General features: G+C 37.5%; 1 protein-coding gene across 14 annotated transcripts in view; it reads right to left on the bottom strand.

Annotated features, from left to right (window-relative positions):
• Nucleotides 1–21,629, bottom strand: part of WDFY3 (WD repeat and FYVE domain containing 3) — a 277,594-nt gene that overhangs the window by 171,450 nt on the left and 84,515 nt on the right. For 11 of the 14 annotated variants that reach the window (XM_023252963.2, XM_045056143.1, XM_045056147.1 and 8 more), the window contains 2 exons: nt 14,098–14,308; nt 2,916–3,039 (listed from right to left, as the gene is read on the bottom strand). In XM_023252963.2, the coding sequence (XP_023108731.1) occupies nt 2,916–3,039; nt 14,098–14,277 (304 nt within the window). In that variant the 5' untranslated portion in view covers nt 14,278–14,308. Of the gene's footprint in view, nt 1–2,915; nt 3,040–14,097; nt 14,309–15,726; nt 15,930–21,629 lie in introns of all 14 variants that reach the window. The other 3 variants (XM_023252964.2, XM_045056152.1, XM_045056153.1) reach the window with 1 other exon arrangement.

Raw genomic sequence — 21,629 nt, 5'->3', positions numbered from 1 at the left:
AAGTTGGATGCTCAACCAACTGAGCCACCCAGGCGCCCCTCCCACGCACCATTCTGTGACATAATGCAGGTGGTAGACTTGCTCCTTCTTTTCTCTTGCTGACCCCTGGTTTTATAAATTTCCCCTTTCAGCAATAAAGCTATGTGATCTAAGCCCTAGTAACCTGAAAGGTTGTCAGTCTAAAGACATCACCTTTCTCGGTAAAGACAGAGGAAAGCATCTTACACAGGAATAGTCAAAAAATTTTTTCACTCACGGGAACTCTAAAAAACAAAACAAAACAAAAACAAACACATATACACACATAAAACCCCAAACCAAAGATAACTCCCCTGCACTTTTCTTAGGGAGCTGCTGGGAAAGATGCCTTTATTAAGGCAAATTTTTGTTAAGACAATTTTTTGTTAAAAATGAGAAAGTTAGTTTGAGAAAAAAAAGATGCCAGGAGATTCAGGAAACAGAGGCTCCATCCCAAAGAAGTAGAAAGGCATCCCAGATGATGTGAGTGGAAACGTATGAAGGGCAGCTATGAGGCTGGCCTAGAGAGAAACTACCATGGGTTAAAGCAAGCCAGAAAGTTCTGGAAGAGCTATTTGCAAAAAAGACGAAACTGACAGATTACCTGATGCTTTCAATCATATTGAGGGGAGATGTAGAAAAACATTTAGAAATAGGGGATACATGTGTGATGAAAATTCAGAAAACTAGCAAAAAAAAAAAAAGAAAGGCAATTATTAACTTAGATGGAGATGGGAGGGAAGTTTTTTTTTTTTAATTTTTTTTTTTTTTCAACGTTTATTTATTTTTGGGACAGACTGAGACAGAGCATGAACGGGGGAGGGGCAGACAGAGAGGGAGACACAGAATCGGAAACAGGCTCCAGGCTCTGAGCCATCAGCCCAGAGCCCGACGCGGGGCTCGAACTCCCGTACCGCGAGATCGTGACCTGGCTGAAGTCGGACGCCCAACCGACTGCGCCACCCAGGCGCCCCAAGGAGGGAAGTTTTTAAGAAAAGAAACCACAGCGTACCATACGGCTCATCTTAAAATAGTGTTTTCAGTGTATACAAGATAATATTGATGTAATCAAATTATGACAGAACAATATTGGAGGGGTGGGTTTAGGAAGCAGGTAGGTACAGGTAGTGGTAGTGAGCTTAAGAGAGTGAAAGCCTCATTTTCTTTTGTGGGAAATCAAGATGGTATCTAAATGTGAAAAAATAAGGGCTCATACTGTAAATGTACATTATTTAGAGACACAACAGGTAAATGTCAAAAAAAATTAAAAGAGCTGAAAAGTGACTGAGAAATGGAGTTGAACAAGGACAGTGGAAGGGAGATCCTGTTTTCAATAAACCTTTTAACTATCTGACCCTTAAAACTATGTGTCTGGGGGGGCCTGCATGGCTCAGTGGGTTAACCCTCCGACTTCATTTCGGATAGGTCATGATCTCACAGTTCATGAGATCGAGGCCTGTATTACGCTCCTCACTATCCACAAGGAGCCCACTTAGGATTCTCTTTCCCTCTCTCTCTGCTCCTCCCCCACTCGTGCTCTCTCTCCCTCTCTCTTCCAAAAATAAATAAACTTAAAAAAAAAACTATGTGCCTATATAAATTTTAATAAAAATAAATTAAAAAATAAGATTAAAGGGGTGCCTGGGTGGCTCAGTTGGTTGAGCATTTGACTCTCGATTTCTAGGTCATGATCTCATAGTTTCATGGGTTAGAGGCTCATGTCGGGCTCTGCACTGACCACACAGAACCTGCTTGGGATTCTCTTTCTCTCCCTCTTTCTCTCTGTCCCTCCCCTGCTCGCACACTCTCAGTCTCTCTCAAAATAAATAAACTTAAAAAAAAAAAAGATTATATAACAGAAACATTACTGTTACTGTTGGAAAAATAGTAATTTGATGGGCTGAAAAGATAAATGATTGTTCAAGGGAACATTATAAACAGAATTTAAATTAATTTATCAGTCTAATATAATGCTTTAATAAGAAAGCTATCACTCAACCATTACAAAACCAAAATAACAAAATAAAATATTCTTGACAAACAAAAATCAAGATAAAAATCGGTCGCACATATTGCTAATTTAAAAAATGACTAATGGTAAATAACATCAAGAAAGTGTATTTTAATCATGAATAAAGGGATGTGACTCTCTGAAGTTTGAAATTACCTAATCATGAATAAGAATACTTATTCAGGCAGCATTCATAAAAAAGTTTACTGTATGTGTAGATCACAGGTTATAAAGGCCCAAAACAGTTTATGGTCTACTAGGAAGATAAAGACACACACACAAACACTCGTGGTGTTGAGAAACCAAGAGTAGCTCCGAACAGAAAGTTTTTTCTTTGATTAAGGGAGTCAAAGACATTCCATCAGAGAAGTATGATTTAATCCAAACTTCAAGGATGTAGACATACTGGGATGGGGGATAATTCTCACTTCTGGGTAAAGCATCATAAGAAAAGGATAAAAGTAAGAACACAGATATGTTTGGGACTATAAGCAGCTCGGTTTGGCTGATATATAGAAAAGAAAACAAGAAATAAAAAAGGCAGACAAAAAAAAAAAAATACATATGGCCAGATCCTGGGTTTGCCTTGAATGTCACCGTAGGAATTTGGATTCTGTTCAGAAGGAAACCGTATTGTTGGGGGAACGGGGGTGGTAGGTCCAAGGACAATGGCCTTGAGTACAAATGCTCCACTTGGGATATGTTGAACCAATTAAAGCAGAGAGTGACTATGAGAATGGGAACAGGGACAGGGGATTAAATTCCACATGGGGTGGGGAAGGAAACTCACATGGATAAAACTGGGTCAATTTTCTGTTTAATTTTAATAGCACTTTTTTTACCAAACTGCCCATTCAAATAGATTTGCTGGTTTCAGTAAAAATACCTGTGGATTTGTTTGATGCTCTCCTTCGAATTTCTGTCACCATCAGTCGTGAGACTTGGGTTGTGAACTGCAGAAGGTCAGAAAATTTTTCTGTCATCGTATTTGGCGGAGCATTTCCAAAAACCTGGGATGAAAAAAATAACAATTTTACTGAAGCATTGTAAACTTTGTCTTTCATTCTGTGCATTTCTAAGTGGGGAATGACTTGAAAAATCAAGTCAAAAAAGTATTCTTACACAGCTACTTTGAATAATATGTTTAAAATACAGCTCTTTCAATAAATTACACTTAGCCACATTTCTTAGTATATATTATGTAATCTACTGAATAATTAAATAAATGAAATCTTAAAAAGCCAAAAGTAGTTATCTATAAGATGTGAATCAATCTTACTGATAAACTTGAGAAAGCATAATGTTTCTCTGGGGAGATCTAAATTAAGAATTTAGAGAAAAATGGCAAGGTTCTTTGATGGGGTACCTAGCATATATCAGATGGTGAAAAGCAGGGATTTATCTACGGCTAAATCCTAAGCTGAATACAGAATTCACTAAACTCATGTTATATATAGCTCAGAATTTCTAAATTCTAACCACAACAATTCCCAAAAGAAGATGGTTAGGAAAAAGACTAGAATAAAGAAAATGAATAATAAGGTCATGATTTCACTTAATGAAATACATGAACTTTGGAATAAATAATTCTTAAAGATAAACCAGTGTGGGTTCAGCAAAAAGAACAAGAAAATGAGACCTGGATCGACGATAATAGGAAAAGAAATGGTATTATAATGGCGATATAACTGGATGTATCCTGAAATATTGTTTTAAAAAATGTTCTTTATAGCTAAAAGAAAATCCTGTCTTCTAAAACTATTATAATAGCTCTCCATTATAATACTAATCACAGTATTTTTTATTCTTATCTGGTCAAATGTCACTACAAAGGGAGGGAACATATCTTATTCATCTTTGTATTTTACCTTGCCTTAATTTACAGGGATGTTCCCTAAATATGTATGTTCATTATGCTGTCCCCCCACCTCCACACACAACAAATTCCAGAGAACATTTAAGTAGCATTGAAGGACACACAAACTATAACATAAGAACATAAACTAAAAGTAAGAAAGAGGGGCGCCTGGGTGGCCCAGTCGGTTAAGCATCCGACTTCGGCCAGGTCATGATCTCATGGTTCAGGAGTTCAAGCCCTACACTGGGCTCTGTGTGGACAGCTCAGAGCCTGGAGTCTGCTTCAGATTCTGTGTCTCCCTCTCAGTCTCTCCCTCTCCCCCTCCTCTATCTCAAAAATAAATAAAACACTTAAAAAATTAAAAATGAAAGAAAGAAAACAAGAAAATAAAGCCAAGCCTAGGAAATGGATGAGAAAAGAGAGACTAAAAATCTAGGACCAAAAGACCTCTATACTTGGCATGTTTTGGTCATAAATTTTGGTTCAAATATACAAAAAAGAAAATCTACTCAATAACATAGTTCACAATGCTCTTAGGTAAGAAAAACGTATATTTAACAAAGTATCTCTATTTTCATACTCCAGTGTAAAAATTTCCTTCAAAGGATCCTTAAAAAAAAGATATAATTCATAACGTAATACTCCTATAACAGAAATATGTTTTCTACATTCTTACAACAGATACTATCCTTATAACTTCTCTCAAACTGAGCTGAACAAATCAATTTTACAAGACATACTTTTGTTCGGATATCTAAAGGCTGTTCATTAACTTGACACCAGAGTAATTTTACATTATCTCAAAGAACAAATAAACTATACTTTTCAAGACCTCAATACGTTGTTTTTTCTGCCGAGATATTGATAAACGTAGTGTGTTTACAGCTAAACTGTGTCACCTGTTAGTAAGACCCATATTCTTTCACAAACAAACTGGAGCCAGATTAGAAATTGAGAAGCCAAGGGGCACCTGGGCGGCTCAGTCGGTTGAGCATCGGACTCTCGATTTTGGCTCAGGTCATAATCTCACGGTTTCTGGGATCAAGCCCCAAACCTGGCCCTGTGCTGTCAGCCCCCAGACTGGGGTTCTCTGGGAATTTTCTCTTTCCCTCTCACCCTGCCCTTTCCTACTCTCTCTTTGTCTCTTCTCCACTCTCTTTTTCTCCATCTCTTTCCCCCCTTTCTCTCTCTCAAATAAACTTCAAAAAAAAAAAATTGAAAAGCCTAATGACACATGCTTTAAATTTAAATTTAAATAATGCAGAATAGCCATTCTACAGAGATGTATGTAACTGCTGTCTATAAAAATTATGTTTCTCAGGCAATTAGGCCTTTTGTCAAATTGACCTAAATTAGGCAAATATTTCTAAGACTCAGAATATAGAAATATATATTTTGTTCCTAAGAATTAAGAGCTATTTTATTCTGAAGAGTTATTAAGACAACTTCATAAAATAAATAGATCATTGCTTAGTATAAGGATATGGTTATTCAAGCAGTCTTCATGCTAGGTGAATAATACATTGTTAAAAATGCAACTTACTTTTCACACGAATCCTGATTATTTGCCGCTTTATTTCCCTAAGAAACTTTTTCAAAAGATAGGTCTTGCTTGAACTGACCACTCCAAAATCACTATTATGGAAAAAGAGTTAAGTCTTATCTGCTAATCTGAAGTGAACAACTATTGCTTCTTTGACATAAGCAATTTTTAGTCTAGTGATTCATTCTTTCATTTATTCACTCATAAATATTTATTACTCTCCTACATATGTTTGGAGTCATGAGTACAAAGGTAAATAGAGAGTTGTGAATGCAAAGGTAAATAAAGCAAAGAGGATTCCTGTGCCCATGGAGTTCACTTTTTAGTACAGGACACAAACATTAGGAATGAAAATTACACTGGTGATATGTTATAAAAGAAGTAAACAGGGTAATGGGAGGGGAATGACTGCCTGTTGTGGGGAAAGGCTGTCAGAGAAGGTCTCTCTCAGAAGAGGCTGACATGGTAGGGTGACACTGAATGATGAGACAAAGTCACAATTCAGACTGCCTGAGAGAGAGGGTTCGGGCAGCGAGAAGAGCTGTGGTAAGACCTCCAAGTGGATGCGAGACTTGGGTAGGTGAGGAATTGAGAGGCTGATGAGGCTGGAATGTTTTTTATGAGATGGAAAATGTGCAACATAAGGCTGCAAAGAAGAGAGTAGTTTTTCTGTGATTAACTTCCACAATTAAATCTAAAAATATTAGGTATGTATTTAACCATCTTCCACAAATAATGGTATTTCCTGAAAATACACAATGCTTCAGTCATGTACTAAAACGCGTGCTACAGAGGATAGAATATGGAGCTGGGAGCCAGAGGAGGCCTGGGGTCTTCTCACCCACAGAAACTACAGGTCCAGTTCTTCTGGTTCTCCATTTCCCCATCAGCCAAGGAAGAGAACTAAGCAAGAGACTGACAGGTAATACATTCAACTCAGAAGAAATGAGTTCTACAACATACACGTGAGATTCATAACTCAGAATAAAAGAAACAAACAGCAGTGAGGAATAAACATGCCGTCTAGTAAATTCGATAAAAAATAATAGTTACCATGAAATGAGCATTTATAATGTGTGTAGCACTAGTCAAATACTTGACATGTAATGCCATTTAATCTCATAAAATCCTATACAGTGTCCTTGTTGTATGGATAAGGAAACTACTAAAGCTTAGAGAAGTTAAACAACCTAACCTAGGAGGTAGTGGAGACAGAATTTAAAATTAGGTCTGATTCCAAGCCATGTTCTTAATCGCTCAGTACTATGTTGTCTCAATTAAACTCCCCATGAACCCTACCTATCACTGTCACTTTATACAGTTTCACCTTAGGAGAGGAACAGCATGCATAGACTCCTTTTCAGAAGAGTCATTTTGAATATCCACCTTGATTACAGAAAGTTTCCTGGCATTTCCTCACCTAAATATTTCTGACATACTCAGGGAGAACAAATTAATAGTGTTATTTAATGGCATGCACAAAACAGGAACACAATATATATTTGTTGCTGAGTGAAGTTACTCAAAAATGTATTAAATACGATAAATAAAAGAGAGGTTGGAACTTTTATAATGTTTTCTAAAATGGTGTTTTCTTTCCTAAACATATGTAATATCTAAAATTAAGTTACAGGGGCGCCTGGGTAACGCAGTCCGACTTCAGCCAGGTCACGATCTCGCGGTCCTTGAGTTCGAGCCCCACGTCAGGCTCTGGGCTGATGACTCGGAGCCTGGAGCCTGTTTCCGATTCTGTGTCTCCCTCTCTCTCTGCCCCTCCCCCGTTCATGCTCTGTCTCTCTCTGTCCCAAAAATAAAATAAACGTTGAAAAAAAAATTTTTTAAATTAAGTTACAGAGTAATGACCATCAGTAGTCTTGGAATAATTTCCGGATTTTAAAAATTAATACTGAATGGGGCGCCTGGGTGGCGCAGTCGGTTAAGCGTCCGACTTCAGCCAGGTCACGATCTCGCGGTCCGTGAGTTCGAGCCCCGCGTCAGGCACTGGGCTGATGGCTCAGAGCCTGGAGCCTGTTTCCGATTCTGTGTCTCCCTCTCTGTCTGCCCCTCCCCCGTTCATGCTCTGTCTCTCTCTGTCCCAAAAATAAATAAACGTTGAAAAAAACAAAAAAAAAACTTTTAAAAATTAATACTGAAGATAAAATTGTATTATTTCAAATTGTTAATGACTCCTCTAATTAATATAAATAAATAGGAAAACACATATATGCTCCTTATTTCTAAGAAGGACCAAAACTCAGGAGAAAAGAAATTGAGATGGCTCAGTCCCTTTGTCTCCTTTGGGATATGCCTGCCTCATGAGAACATGCACTCTTATCTGCTCTGCATGGGGCTTGTAACTGCCAAGTTTTGCCAACGAATGGGTAAGAAAATATAGCTATTTCAGATATGAATTTAGCAAATCCTTCGTGGCACAGACCTAAGCTACATTCTCCAATATCAACTGTATTGGTATTATGGTATAAGTACTAAGCTGTATATATGTAAACACAAAGCTGTAAAAATGTAAATAGTTCATCTGTCTGACTCCAGATCTCTCATTTGGTTCTAAACTTGAGTATTCTTCCTTTAAAGCCAATAATTCAAAAAGTAAAGGTCAGGGCAGCTGGGTGGCTCAGTTGATTAAGCGTCTGACTTTTGATTTCAGTTCTGGTCATGACCTTGCCGTTCGTGGGATAGAGCCACACATTGTGCTCTGCGCTGATAGCGTGGAGCCTGCTTGGGATTCTCAGTATCCCTCTCTCTGCCCCTCCCCACTCACATTCACACTCTCAAAAATAAAAAAATAAAAGTAAAGCAAGATAAAATAAAAAGTAAAGGTCAGTTGTAAGGGATAAAAAAAGAAAAACAACATTCAATTTAGGTGCTTTTCAAATATAAATAATTCAAAAACAAGGGAAGTTTCTAAAAGAAGACCTAGTTAATAAAATTATATTTTAAAAGACAAAATGAAGTGGGCCCCTGGGGTGGCTCAGGTGGTTGAGCATCCAACTTCATCTCAGGTCATGATCATGCAGTTCAAGAGTTCAAGGCGCACATCAGGCTTTCTCTGCTGTCAGCGCGGAGCCCACTTCGGATCCTCTGTCTCCTTCTCTCTCTGGCCCTCCCTTGCTCACTCTCTCAAAAATAAACAAACATTAAAAAAAATAATAAAACCCACAATGACTTCTGATAACATATGCCATGGTAATTAACAATGGCAGTTAATTTTTAGATGACTAAAATGTCATTCGTTTTTGAATAGTTTAAACCAAGTATTTTCTCAATAAGGTTTTGTTCTTACGACTAAAACAGTTAATTATTTTTAAGAATGCTGGATAAACGTTATTCAGTTATTCTCAGACTCCGCCAGAATCTTTCAGATGGAGAGAATCCGTGAGAGGGAGGACAGCAGCAGCCTCCTTGCAGGACTGTGATAAAGACCACAGGAGGCAGCTGACGACCTCAGCGTGAGCCCTGGCCCAGAAAAAGGACTCAACACATGTCATTTCTCAACGTGTGTCTCTTAAAGTCAAAAATCACATACTGAAATAACACTACTGACCACGTTTTAAAAATGATTCTGTAGATAGATGAATGCCCAGGTGTAACAACAATATGGTTTATTTACAATTTAGCACGAATCAAGCAAAGTCTCAAAAATTGATAGTATGATTCATTTTTATTTATTTTTTTAATTTTTTCTATATGTATTTATTTATTTTTGAGAGACAGAGTGAGACAAAGTGAGAGTGGGGGAGGGGCAGAGAGAGAGAGGGAGACACACGATTGGAAACAGGCTCCAGGCTCTGAGCTGTCAGCCCAGAGCCTGATGCGGGGCTTGAACTCACAGACCGTGAGATCATGACCTGAGCTGAAGTCGGATGCCCAACCAACTGAGCCACCCAGGCGCATGATTCATTTTTAGCAATCATGGTAGGAATTCTAGAGCCCTACTAAGCTCTTTTATCAAACTTACTTCTTAGCAATAGAGAATGTTCGTGTATAAATGGTTGAACGTGAAATAAATATGGCTATATATTTCAAAACTTAATGGATGGGATGTCTTATCTAAAGACAATTGTAGTTTGTTAATAATAATCCAACAAACACTGTTTATATATTTATAAATTTATTTATTTATTAAATTTATATATTTATATTGGTCACAATGTTCCAGAAATAACTTCCAATCTTTTCATTAGTTAAAAGCTGACTGACCTTTATGGTATTTAAATCACTCACTGTTTTAGAGACATAAGGCAATGCATATCTATGTGCTTTTACTCAGGCAATTAAAAATTTTTGACTTGACAAAGGTCAATGGAACAGAATAGAACACTCAGAAATGGACCCACAACTATATGGCCAACTAATCTTTGACAAAGCAGGAAAGAATATCCAATGGAAAAAAAGAGGCTCTTCAACAAATCTGGGAAAACTGGATAGCAACATGCAGAAGAATGAAACTGGACCACTTTCTTACACAATACACAAAAATAAATACAAAATGGATGAAAGACCTAAATGTGAGACAAGAAACCATCAAAATCCTAGAGGAGAACACAGGCAACAACCTCACTGACCTCAGCCTTAGCAACTTTACTAGACACATTGCCAGAGGCAAGGGAAACAAAAGCAAACATGAACTATTGGGACCTCATCAAGATAAAAAGCTTCTGGACAGTAAAGGAAATAATCAACAACTATAAAAAACAGCTGTGGAATGGGAGAAGTTATCAGTAAATGGAATATCTGGTAAAGGGTTACTATCCAAAATACAAAGGAACTTAGTAAACTCAACACCAAAAAAAAAAAAAAAATCTGTGAAGAAATGGGCAGAAGACACGAATAGACACTTTTCCAAAGAAGACATCCAGTTGGCTAACAGACATGAAAAGATGTTCAACATCACTCATCATCAGGGAAATACAAATCAACACTATGATGAGATACCACCTCACACCTATCAGAATGGCTCAAATTAACAACACACAAAATAACAGATGATGGCGAGGATGTGGAGAAAGGGAAGCCCTCTTGCACTGCTGGTGGGACTGCAAACTGGTACAGCCATTCCGGAAAACGGTATGGAGGTTCATCAAAAATGTTAAAAATAGAACTACTCTATGATCCAGCAATTGCACTGCTAGGTATTTACCCGAAGGACACAAAAATACAGATTCAAAGGGGTACATGTACCCCGGTGTTTACAGCAGCACTATCAACAATAGCCAAACTATGGAAAGAGCCCAAATGTCCATCGACTGATGAATGGATAAAGATGTGGTATGTATAATGGAATATTACTCAGCCATCAAAACAAATGAAATGTTGCCATTTGCAATGATGTGGATAGATGCAGAATGTATTATACTAAGCAAAATAAGTCAGAGAAAGACAAATATCATGATTTCACTCATATGTGGAATTTAAGACACAAAACAGATGAACATATGGGAAGGGGTAAAAAAAAAAAAAAGATTGAGAGAGAGAGAGAGCAGGAAACAAACCATAAGAGACTATTAACTATAAAGAACTGAGGGCTGATGAAGGGAAGTAGGTGAGGGATGGGCTAGATGCGGGATGGGCATTAAGTAGGGCACTTGTTGGAATGAACACTGGGTGTTTGTTGTATGTAAGTGATGAACCACTGAATTCTACTCCTGAAACCAATATTGTACTATATGTTAACTAAAATTTAAATAAAAATTTGAAGAAATTTTAAATTAAAAATAAAAACTTAACTTGAAAGAAATGACAAACATAGGACACAAGAGAACTAAATCAAACAGTCTAAGCAATACAGCATCTCAAGTCTACTTTAAAAAAAAGACAAAACACAAATATTTATATGATTCTTCCAGTCTAAGCCTCATGTGGGCTGGCTATAGAAGCCTAACTGATGAAATACATCGGATACATATGTAGAATATTACTTATTAATTTATGTTAATATCCGAGAATAACAACTGTCCTAACTATCCTCCACATTATCATCACTTTGTAAATGTGTGTAAGTCTGAGAGGAGGAAATAACCTCAAACTATTCAGTGGGCAATAGTACAGGACACTGAGGTAAAACAAAAATAAAAAGATTAAAAAAAAAGAAACAACTTCCCAGAACTGATTCCAATAAAAATTAATGACTGTCACCTCACCAGGGCTTGAAAAAATGGCTTGTCCATAATCAGTTCTTTCCCTCGTTTTCAAAACAGCTATTTTAAACTTTTCCCCACTTCTCGTGTTCCTATTCTACCATCTCCGCCCTGCATCATTCTCAGCCTCTTATTTCATAGATTAAAAAAATGAACATCCTCTAAATGTATTAATGTTTGCACCCTCTCTTCTATTCTACCCAACCTGATGGGTGACATGTGAACCGATCTCACTATGTTCCTCCTTGTACTCCTGCCCTTCTGCCTTACCAGCCCAGCAAAACCTTAATCCCAATAAACAACGTACCTGTCTGCCTCCTCTACTTTTACTTACACACCTGCTACTGAGTACCTGCAAGAGAAAAATCACACACCCACAAGGATAAGATCCAGTACAAATTTATCATCTCCAACTGTTACTGGACCCTCAATATCCTTCAATTCTTTTACTATCCCTTTCAACTATCTCTCTCATTTTCCTTCATTATTATTCCAAACCATCACACTTTCCTTAAGCCCAACTCAACTTACTCCAAGGCTCTTAACTGCCCACATCTTCTGTTGACGACTACAAGAAATCAAGGTCATCAAGCAAGATCTTATTCAACTTCCCACCTCCTTAACTACAATCATATTCACACCCAACAAGATGTGCTCTCCTCTAGGATGAAATAAGTATTTTTCTCTTGGCTGAAGACTCACCTGTCCCCCCCTGCCCCGCCCCTATAATTTGACTCCATGCTCTCCTCCCTCAATCAATTTCATTCTTGGAATTTTCCAAATTTCCTCCTCTGCTGGTTTCTCCCCTTCTCTTTACGAACCTGGATTTCCTCCATCTTTACAAACAAAGCAAAACACTGGAAACATCCAGAAAAAACCCACCCTTTTGTAGCCAAGTTGACGTCCATCTATCTCTTTTGTTCTCTCTTTTTTCAAATATCTATAAGCCCGGTATATTATTTACTGTCTCTTTTCATCTTCCATTCACTCCTCAACTCGCTGTTTTCTGGTTCCACCATTCTAGTAAATTACTACTCTCTCTTTTCTTATATTTACCTTTTGAACTCCATAATCACCCCCTCCTGATCCTTTTTGTGCTGACCAGTTCCTATTCTGTATTCTTTATGGGTTCCCCTCCTTTCATTAGACATTCGTACTCTCCATGATTCATCCTTAGCCTATTGCTCTTCTCACTTGGCATTATAAGCCATGAGCAATCTCTATCCCCTTCCAGGGTTTCAACTACCCCATCTGTGCCAGAGTCCAAAAAGCACATATCCAGCCAAATCCCCTACCTGAGCTTCTAATTGCCTACTGAATACATCCACGTGGGAAGCTTGCAAATAGTTCAGACTCAATGATCCAAACTGAATCTATCTTTTTAATCTTTCTTTCTCAACTACTGGGAAAAACATTCACCCAGTTTCCCAAATTAGAAAGCTAGGAGAGAGCTTGCCTTGGTTCCTTCTACTCCAATTCTATTGCTTAAAATACTTCATTGGCTCTCCATGCCTCCAGGAAAAAGTATTACCTCCTAATACAACATATAAACCCATCATGACAAGCCTCCTATCAATCTTGACAGTCTTATTTTGGCTCTTCCTCACATAAAATCAGTTTCTTCATCTCCTTATAGATGCTGGCACATATTAGAATCTTTGTTGCCTTTCATCTTAACTCATACTTTAGCCTCTTACGCTGATTACTTTCTTTGTTAATTTAGCCCAGTTAATTCCAATTGCGCTAATGCTTATCTTTTAATGCCTCATGAATCACATCACATTCTTGAAGGAGACTTCCTTCCCCAGATCCCCACATACTTAAAGACAACTTTCTTTTCAGGGGCGCCCTTCAGTCTGAAAGAGCTAAAGGTCACAGCAGCATTTGGCAGCGGAGAGTGGTGGGGCATCTAGAAGCCCTATGGAACCACCTGACCTTTTCAACCATGTACCTGTATACTTTCGATAAAAATTTAAAAATTATTTTAAATAACCCCACCAAGATTGCTCCCTGTAATCAACTTGACAAAATACATTTAAAAATTAACTCTATTTAGAGTCTCTAGAGCCTACATCTATCCTCTTTCAAAATCTCTTACAGAAAACCTGCCAAACAACAAAGCAAACTGAGATGATTGTGTAAAGTATACAAAACACTTGGGCAATTAATTACACCATTTGGTGCAATAAACCATCAATTCAAAAAACAATGGAAATAACAAGTAGTAATTTACAACCTATCCCTCTTCCAACACTCAACCCAACCATTGTAAGAACATTGTACAGAATGCTCTGTCTTCCTTTTATCTGTTAGAACTAAACGGAGTTCACTCTGACCAGGCCTCAGATCAAGTCGCATGGCTTGAAAGCAAATTGAAAGGAAGGTATGAAAACATCAAGCTTCTTAAAAACTCATTCTATTATTTTCTTCCTACCTGTAATTTATTAGAACCTTGAAATTTCTGCAGTGCCACCCAGTCCTGGAAGGCCTGGGCTTGGCAACCTGGACCTACCCTGTTAAACACTGGCAGCATCATGTACAGCTTCTCCTCTTGTTCCTTCTGAGTCATGTGCCGGGGAGGGTGGCACAGCTCAGTGAAGAGTCGGCGGAGGTGCATCAGTCCTAAGGCATTGTCTTGGGGGCTGCACTCCTCCTGCCTCGGTCGCCCCATGATCCTCTTCACCATGTTCATCTTGGCTGGTGGGTGATAAACTCTTCTAATTCTGTGGGAAGAAGTTCATACACAAAGTGTCATCATCTTGACCAGGTCAAGAGCTTAGAAAAGGCCAGAAAAAAACACAAAATTCTATTTGAAAGGTCTCTTCTACTTCTTTAAATAGAAAAGGTAGAGAGGCAAAGGTAATTTTGATAAGTCTCCCTGACAAATTAGGAATCATGGCACCCAATATTCACCCCAATTGTGGCTTTGACACAATTTGTACAAAATGTAAAATATTAATTGAACAAGTATCAAATGTTTCCAATTAAACAGTCATTATGAAGCACAACAAATAAAGGGATCACATATCTCACTACTAATATGCTGTTTAATAGCTGAGCATATGTAAAAGAATGAAGACTAGAAAGTTCACCCTCACCTCAAACATCAAAACAACAATGAAACCCACCCCTCAAAACATGAAGCTTTTTATTTATTTTTAAGTTTATTTATTTATTTTTGAGGCGGGGGGAGGGGGGGGCAATAGCCCAAGTAAGCTCTGCACTGTCAGCGCGGAGCCTGACGCGGGGCTCAAACCAACCAATCGTGAGATTATGACCTGAGCTGAAACCAAGAGCCAGATGCTTAATTGACTGAATCACCCAGGGACCCCTGAAACCTTCTACTTTTAATTATTTAATTTTTTTTTCTATATGAAGGATTACAGTTTGGGTACCTGTTTGAAGAGTCTACTTTGTTACAGTCTGAAAACATGTAGATTAAAACAAATGATATCCCAATATATTTTACAAATCATAAGACGACAGTAAATTTTTTCATACAACTGAAGACCACTTTTTCAAACCGTACTTTGAAACCCTTTGGCAGGTCATGTTTATTCATTTAGTGGATCGTAATAAGCATTAAAAAAATGAAACAGAAGAACACATATAGTATGGTTGATTATTATTCCGTGAAACTTATTTTAGGTAATTCATGCATACCAAATCACAACATAAAATGTATCCCTGGCTAGAGCTGCAGTTAAAAAATAAATAAAACAACCACTGGGTTAGAATATGTAACAGAATCAATAACACTAAGCATTCAGGAAGAACTATCAGCCCTTTTCAACTACCATGAACTGCGCCAGCAATTAGCCAATTTCAGACACAAAAACAGGGCATCTTACAAAAGAAACCAGGAAAGTTGGGAGGACACTATGAATATACAGAACTTAGATAAAAAGCAATTTGCTTTCCAATCTGCAGAAAAGCAGGAATAGCCTGAAGATTAATTTTTAATTTTGCTTCATAACCACATAAGCCAGTAGACCATTTCTTAAGGAATGAAAGATTACTGCAAGGCTAGAGCTTTACTTACTAAACTTCTGTCCACTGATTTTTAAAACTCTAAGAACTGGCATCTTAAACATGCTTGCCCTTGAGAATTTTGAGTGAATTCCATATTGGCCACGGGTACCTGGTTATGCACTCTAGCCGACTGCAACAGGAGGCATGGGGTGACTCATATTAGGTGAGGAGTAGACAGACACTGCCTAGAGAGCTCTGCCGAGGGCTCATCTGTGTTGAGGGGCTGCTGTGCGGAGAGCACTCAGTATATTCTGAGGGGTCCAATCGTGGGGCAGGGTGCTAAGACACACAGGCAAACGGCCAAGAGAACCTCTAAACCACAAAATGAAAAACAAAAGGTAGTTTAGTTCAAAGCTGTTTAACATATTTCACTCTTGGAAAATACATAAGTCCTCCAGTTATAAAGATTTCAACAAATATATTCAAATAGCCTATGTGGTATTTACAGTCCTGGAGAGTCCCAGAACAAAAATAAAATTTGAAGTAAATTATAAAACTTATGGTAATTAGCTAACATTTTAGATTATGCTTATCTCTGCTCTTTTTCCTTAGCCCATATCTAGAGTTCAATAATCTGGACAGTCCTGGCGAGGATTTAGGAGATTCACGTTCCCCTAACACTTCAAAAAGTTTCTTTAAGCAAAAGATCCCAGCTTTCCAAGGGATCCATGTCATTTTTTAAAAAGTCACGTAGTACTCTAAATTAGAGCCTCCAAGCACTTTCAGACCTTCTCCTTTGCTCTTCATTTTAACTTAAGCAAGTGGATGGAAGAGAGGATTAACTCCACCTTTAAGCAAGGCCCTGAGACAAGAGCAACTTGCTCAAAATCTCACAGTAATAAGGAACTGGATGAGAATCCATGCCTCCCACCTCCCGTTCAAGTACCCTTCTGGCTTACTCATATTCACGTGCCTATTTTAAATTATTCAATTCTTGGAAACTGACACTCTAGCATGTTTGTTTATCACCAAGCAGCAGTTACAATGGGAAAGAAATCTTTGATTTTTCTTAAAAGTCTAAACTAACAAACTTTCATTAAAAAAAAAAAAAACCCACACTATCACATAACAACCAACATTAACTAGATGCAATAATGCTATTGTACCGTCTCTATTTAAGATTTATCTGATACAAAAGGATATATATCAATCAGCTAAGTAGGTTTACTGGTATTTCTCACTGAGATAATTGCAGTAATGGAAAAAATTCAGATTCCTCTTTTTTCTCCAAACTTACCAAGAAACACTTAAGCATATTAGATTGCTGGTTCATTGCTTTATTTCCACTCCAATATTCATATTTAAAGTAGTATTCAGACCAAGAACTATCATGTTTACAATACTCCTCAGCAGTGAAAGACTAAAAAGAATAAGCACTTTTCAGTCAAACCTGTACAAACATACCCGTATGAAATAGGTAACTTCAGGTGAACCCCCTTGAATCCTGGGTTTCTCTCATCTGTAAAATCTTTCCTCACAGCCTTTTGGTTATGCATACTAAAAGAACTTCATTTCTATTACGTGCCAAGCACATTAGTTACACTCAACAATTCTTTTTTCTTTCTTTATAGCTTAATCACGAAACATTGAATCCTTTTCATTTACATTTTTAGTTACTTCAGCAAGGAAGGAAAACAGTTTAAGCCGTTACAGTACTAGGTTTTAGAGATTTACACAATGATAAAACATTAACAAAATATTTATTCCTTTGTTAGATGCTCAATAAGAGGCTTATAAATACAGAAGAGATGCAAAATATAATAATAATAATAATAATAATAATAAACCACAGAATGATTATTCTGGAGGTAATGTTATTAGAGGTTTTCAAAATATTTGTAAAGATTATTCTTTATAAGAACTGGTTTTCTAATACAAACCCTATTTTGTTTCACAAGGGAAAAGTGTTTGTACTGCCATCCTGCCAACAGGGGGTTATTTAAATAGCAATGAGATAATTACTGCAATGAGCCCAGACAGTATTTCTTATTCTAATCTCCTATGTTAATGCTTGAAAATTCCAGATACTTTAACCTTCTCCCCACACCCCACCCCCACCAAAAGTCTTTAAGAAGTCTGCCATTATTTAAATTATAGAAGGGTATAAAACAAAGAAATAGCCTACATTTAAAAAAATATATTTGTCAAGTAACTAGCTGCCTCTGAGCAGCTCAGCTAAAAGCTTAAAATAGCTTTTCTAAATAGCCCCTTAATTCCACAAGAGAAAAAACAAATATCTCACATTGCTAAGAGAAATCAAAGAATTACTAGCAATTTCTCAGCTTTTTATTTTGTTCTTAAACTTTCTGTGGAAAAAAAAACCTATTTTTTTTCTTCACTGTAAAGAGTACAAGCAAAACTTCTTACACTTTTGAAGAGTAAAGGACAAAACTTGGAGAGGTTCCCCATGAACTGGGTCTATAACCCAACAATCTAACATATATGTACACTGAAAAAGATCTATTAAAAAAAAAAAAAGAAAAAGAGAAAAAGACCTACAGATACAGTCCTAAATTAGAATTTAACTTTTCTGCCTGTTGAAGCATTTTTTGCCTTACAAGGACACTTGTTATCAGATTATAGCCTCATCTGTAAGATATTATAAGGTCAGCGACCTCACTTATATGGCAAAATATAACTACTTAAGACCTATTCCCAATATCCCTTCATCCTTCCCAGCCCATCTGTATACTCATCATCCATACACATACTGGACAACTTCTCAAAGCATCTTTTTGCTGTGCTTAATTTTCTCTCTTCATAGGCAAAAGCATATTCCAAAGTCAAAAGCAACTCCCATCCATTTAAGAACATTTCACATATGATTTCCAAGTACAAGCAACCATTTTTGACATCTCCCTGACACCATTCTTGAACCCCTACTTCTAACAGGCTGCACTGCTGTTTTGAGAACTCCAAAGGCAAATTTACTCTAATAGTTAAATGGCAGTTAGAGTATTTGATATGATGAATCCAGTGTAATTAAATTATATTATGGAATAAATAAATAAAATAAATTTTATAGGCTTACTTGAAATCCCCAGCACTCTCTGAAAGTGTATTTTCATGCAAATTGCACTCTGAATTTTGTAAAACACCCACAAAAGTATATAGCGTGATGCTTCTGTAGTTGAAGGTTGCCTAATACCAACACATTTTTGCATTCTACATACCTCCACTTAATTCTAGTACAAGCCATTCAGCTCTGTCATCATTTACCAATATCCTCAGTGGATGGCACAGTGCACTGACCTCAGCAGTGAGATGCATATTAGCAGGTCCCAAACCTTCAGGGCCATAACCCTAAACCTACCACCACTAGGAATTTCTCTACTTCTCAAATTTCAAATTGTGAAATCTCACTCTAAGATCTTAATTTTCAAAACCTCTGCCTTTCTCACCCCCTAAACCTGTGGTCTTTACTGAAAATGATACACTGTCAGAAAGTCAGTCATTTACATAACAAAAGGAAGAGGAATGTCAGAGAAGGAATAAATAAAGGTAAAATAAAATTTTATTCTTTTTCTTAATTCAAGTATAATTAATATACAGTGTTACATTGGTTTCAAGTATACAATATAGTGATTCAACAATTCCATACATTGCTCACCAAGATTAGTGTACTGTTGGGGTACCTACATGGCTCAGTCAGTTAAGCATCCAGCTCTTGATTTTGGCTCAGATTATGATCTCATGGTTTGTGAGCTTGAGCCCCATATTGGGCTCTGCATTGACAGTGTGGAGCCTGCTGAGGATTCTCTCCCCCCGCCCCTCCCCTGCTTGTTCGCACATGTACTCTCTCTTTCTCACAAAATGAATAAACTTAAAACACACATTAAAAAAAAAAAAAAAAGATTAGTTGTACTCTTGATCCCCATCACCTATTTAAAGTTTTTTTTAATGTTTATTTTTTGCTAGGGAGAGAGAGACAGACAGCAAACGGGGGAGGGGCAGAGAGAGGGTAACAATCCGAAGCAGGCTCAAGGCTCTGAGCTGTCAGCACAGACCCCAATGTGGGGCTGGAACTCATGAACCGTGAGATCACTACCTGAGCCAAAGTCAGATGCTCAACCAACTGAGCCACCCAGGCACCCCAATCCCCCTCACTTATTTCACCCATCACCCCTACCTCACCTCCAGTAACCATCAGTTTGTTCTCTATGGTTATCAGTTGGGTTTTTTTTTTTCTTTTTTCTTTGTTTTGCTTCTTAAATTCCACATTATGAGTGAAATCATATGGTATTTATCTTTCTCTGACTTATTTCATTTAGCATTCTATCCTCTAGCTTCAACCATGTTGTTGCAAATGGCAACGTTTCACTCTTTTTTAATGGTGGAGTAATATTCCATTGTATACATACACCACACCTCCTTTATCCATTCACTTATGGACAGACACCTGGGTTGCTTCCATATCCTGGCCATTGTAAATAATGCTGCAATAAACAAAGGGGTGCATATATCTTTTCAAATTAGTGTTTTCATTTTCTTTGGGTAAATACTTACTAGTGAAATTACTGGATCATATGGCATTTCCAGTTTTAAGTTGTTTGAGGACCCTTCATACTGTTTTCCTTAGGGGCTGCACCAGCTTGCATACAGTGTGCAAGGATTCCCTTTTCTCCACATCCTTGCCAGCACTTGTTATTTCTTATGTTTTTGATTTTAGCCATTCTGACAGGTATGAGGTGATATCTCATTGTGGTTTTGATTGCATTTCTCTGATGATTAGTGATGTTGAGCATCTTTTCATTTGTCTGCTGGCCATATGTATGTCTTTGTGGAAACATGTCTACTCATGTGTCCTGACCATTTTTAATTGTATTATTTGTTTTTTTGGTGTTGAGTTGTGTTAGTTCTTTATTATGTTTTGGGTTTGTTTGTTTTTTTAAGCTTATTTATTTTGACAGAGAGTGCAAGTGGGGGAGGGACAGAGAGAGGCAGGGAGAGAGAGTCCCACACAGGCTCCACACTGTCAGTGTGGCGTCTGCTGTGGGGCTCAAACTCACGAAGCATGACATCATGACCTGAGTGGAAACCAAGAGTTGGACGCTTAACTGACTGAGCCACCCAGGCGCCCCTATATATTTTGTATATTATTAACCCCTTACCAGATACAGAATTTGTAAATATCTTCTCCCATTCAGTTGGTTGTCTTTTTATTAAGTTGATTGTTTCTTTTGCTGTACAAAAACTTTTAATTTTGGTGTAATCTTTGATTATTCTTAATTGATCTAAGAATTGTTTTTAAAATAATAATAGTAATACTGTATTGTGAATTAATGAGATGAATGACAGCAATCTCATAAAGGGACAGGAGGGAGGAATTAGGAATAATGTAGTAAGATACCTGTATTATACCTTAATAATAGTGTTACTTGTAGGCAGATAAAGATTAGTAAAAAATTCATACTCTAAGGCAACCACTAACTTTTTTTAAAATAAAAGTAATTGATATGCCGAGAGAAGATAAAATGAAATCATGTTAAAACCAGTTAAAACTAGAAAAGGCAGAAAAGGATGGGGGAAGCAAAGAACAAATGCAACAAAGAGGAAAATTAAAAATATGACAGATATTAATCCAACTAGATCAATAATCACTTTAGATCTGAATAGTCTAAATGCACCAATTAAAAGATAAGAGGCTATCACAGGGGATTAAAAAATACATCCCAACTACATGGTGTCTACAAGAAAGTCACTTTTTTGAAAAATTTTTTTTTAACGTTTACTTATTTTTGAGACAGAGAGAGACAGAGCATGAACGGGGGAGGGTCAGAGAGAGAGAGGGAGACACAGAATCTGAAACAGACTCCAGGCTCTGAGCAGTCAGCACAGAGCCCGACGCGGGTCTCGAACTCACAGACTGCGAGATCGTGACCTGAGCCGAAGTCGGATGCCTAACCGACCGAGCCACCCAGGCGCCCCAAGAAAGTCACTTTAAATGTAAATAACAGTAAAGCCTTGGATTGCAAGTAAGTTGTTCTGTGAGCATCCCACAAGATGAGACAA

Source organism: Felis catus, chromosome B1, assembly GCF_018350175.1.
Source record: "Felis catus isolate Fca126 chromosome B1, F.catus_Fca126_mat1.0, whole genome shotgun sequence".
NCBI classification, from domain to species: domain Eukaryota; kingdom Metazoa; phylum Chordata; class Mammalia; order Carnivora; family Felidae; genus Felis; species Felis catus.
The sequence above is the reverse complement of the archived record's forward strand: the minus strand, read 5'-3'. Positions and strand labels throughout refer to the sequence as shown.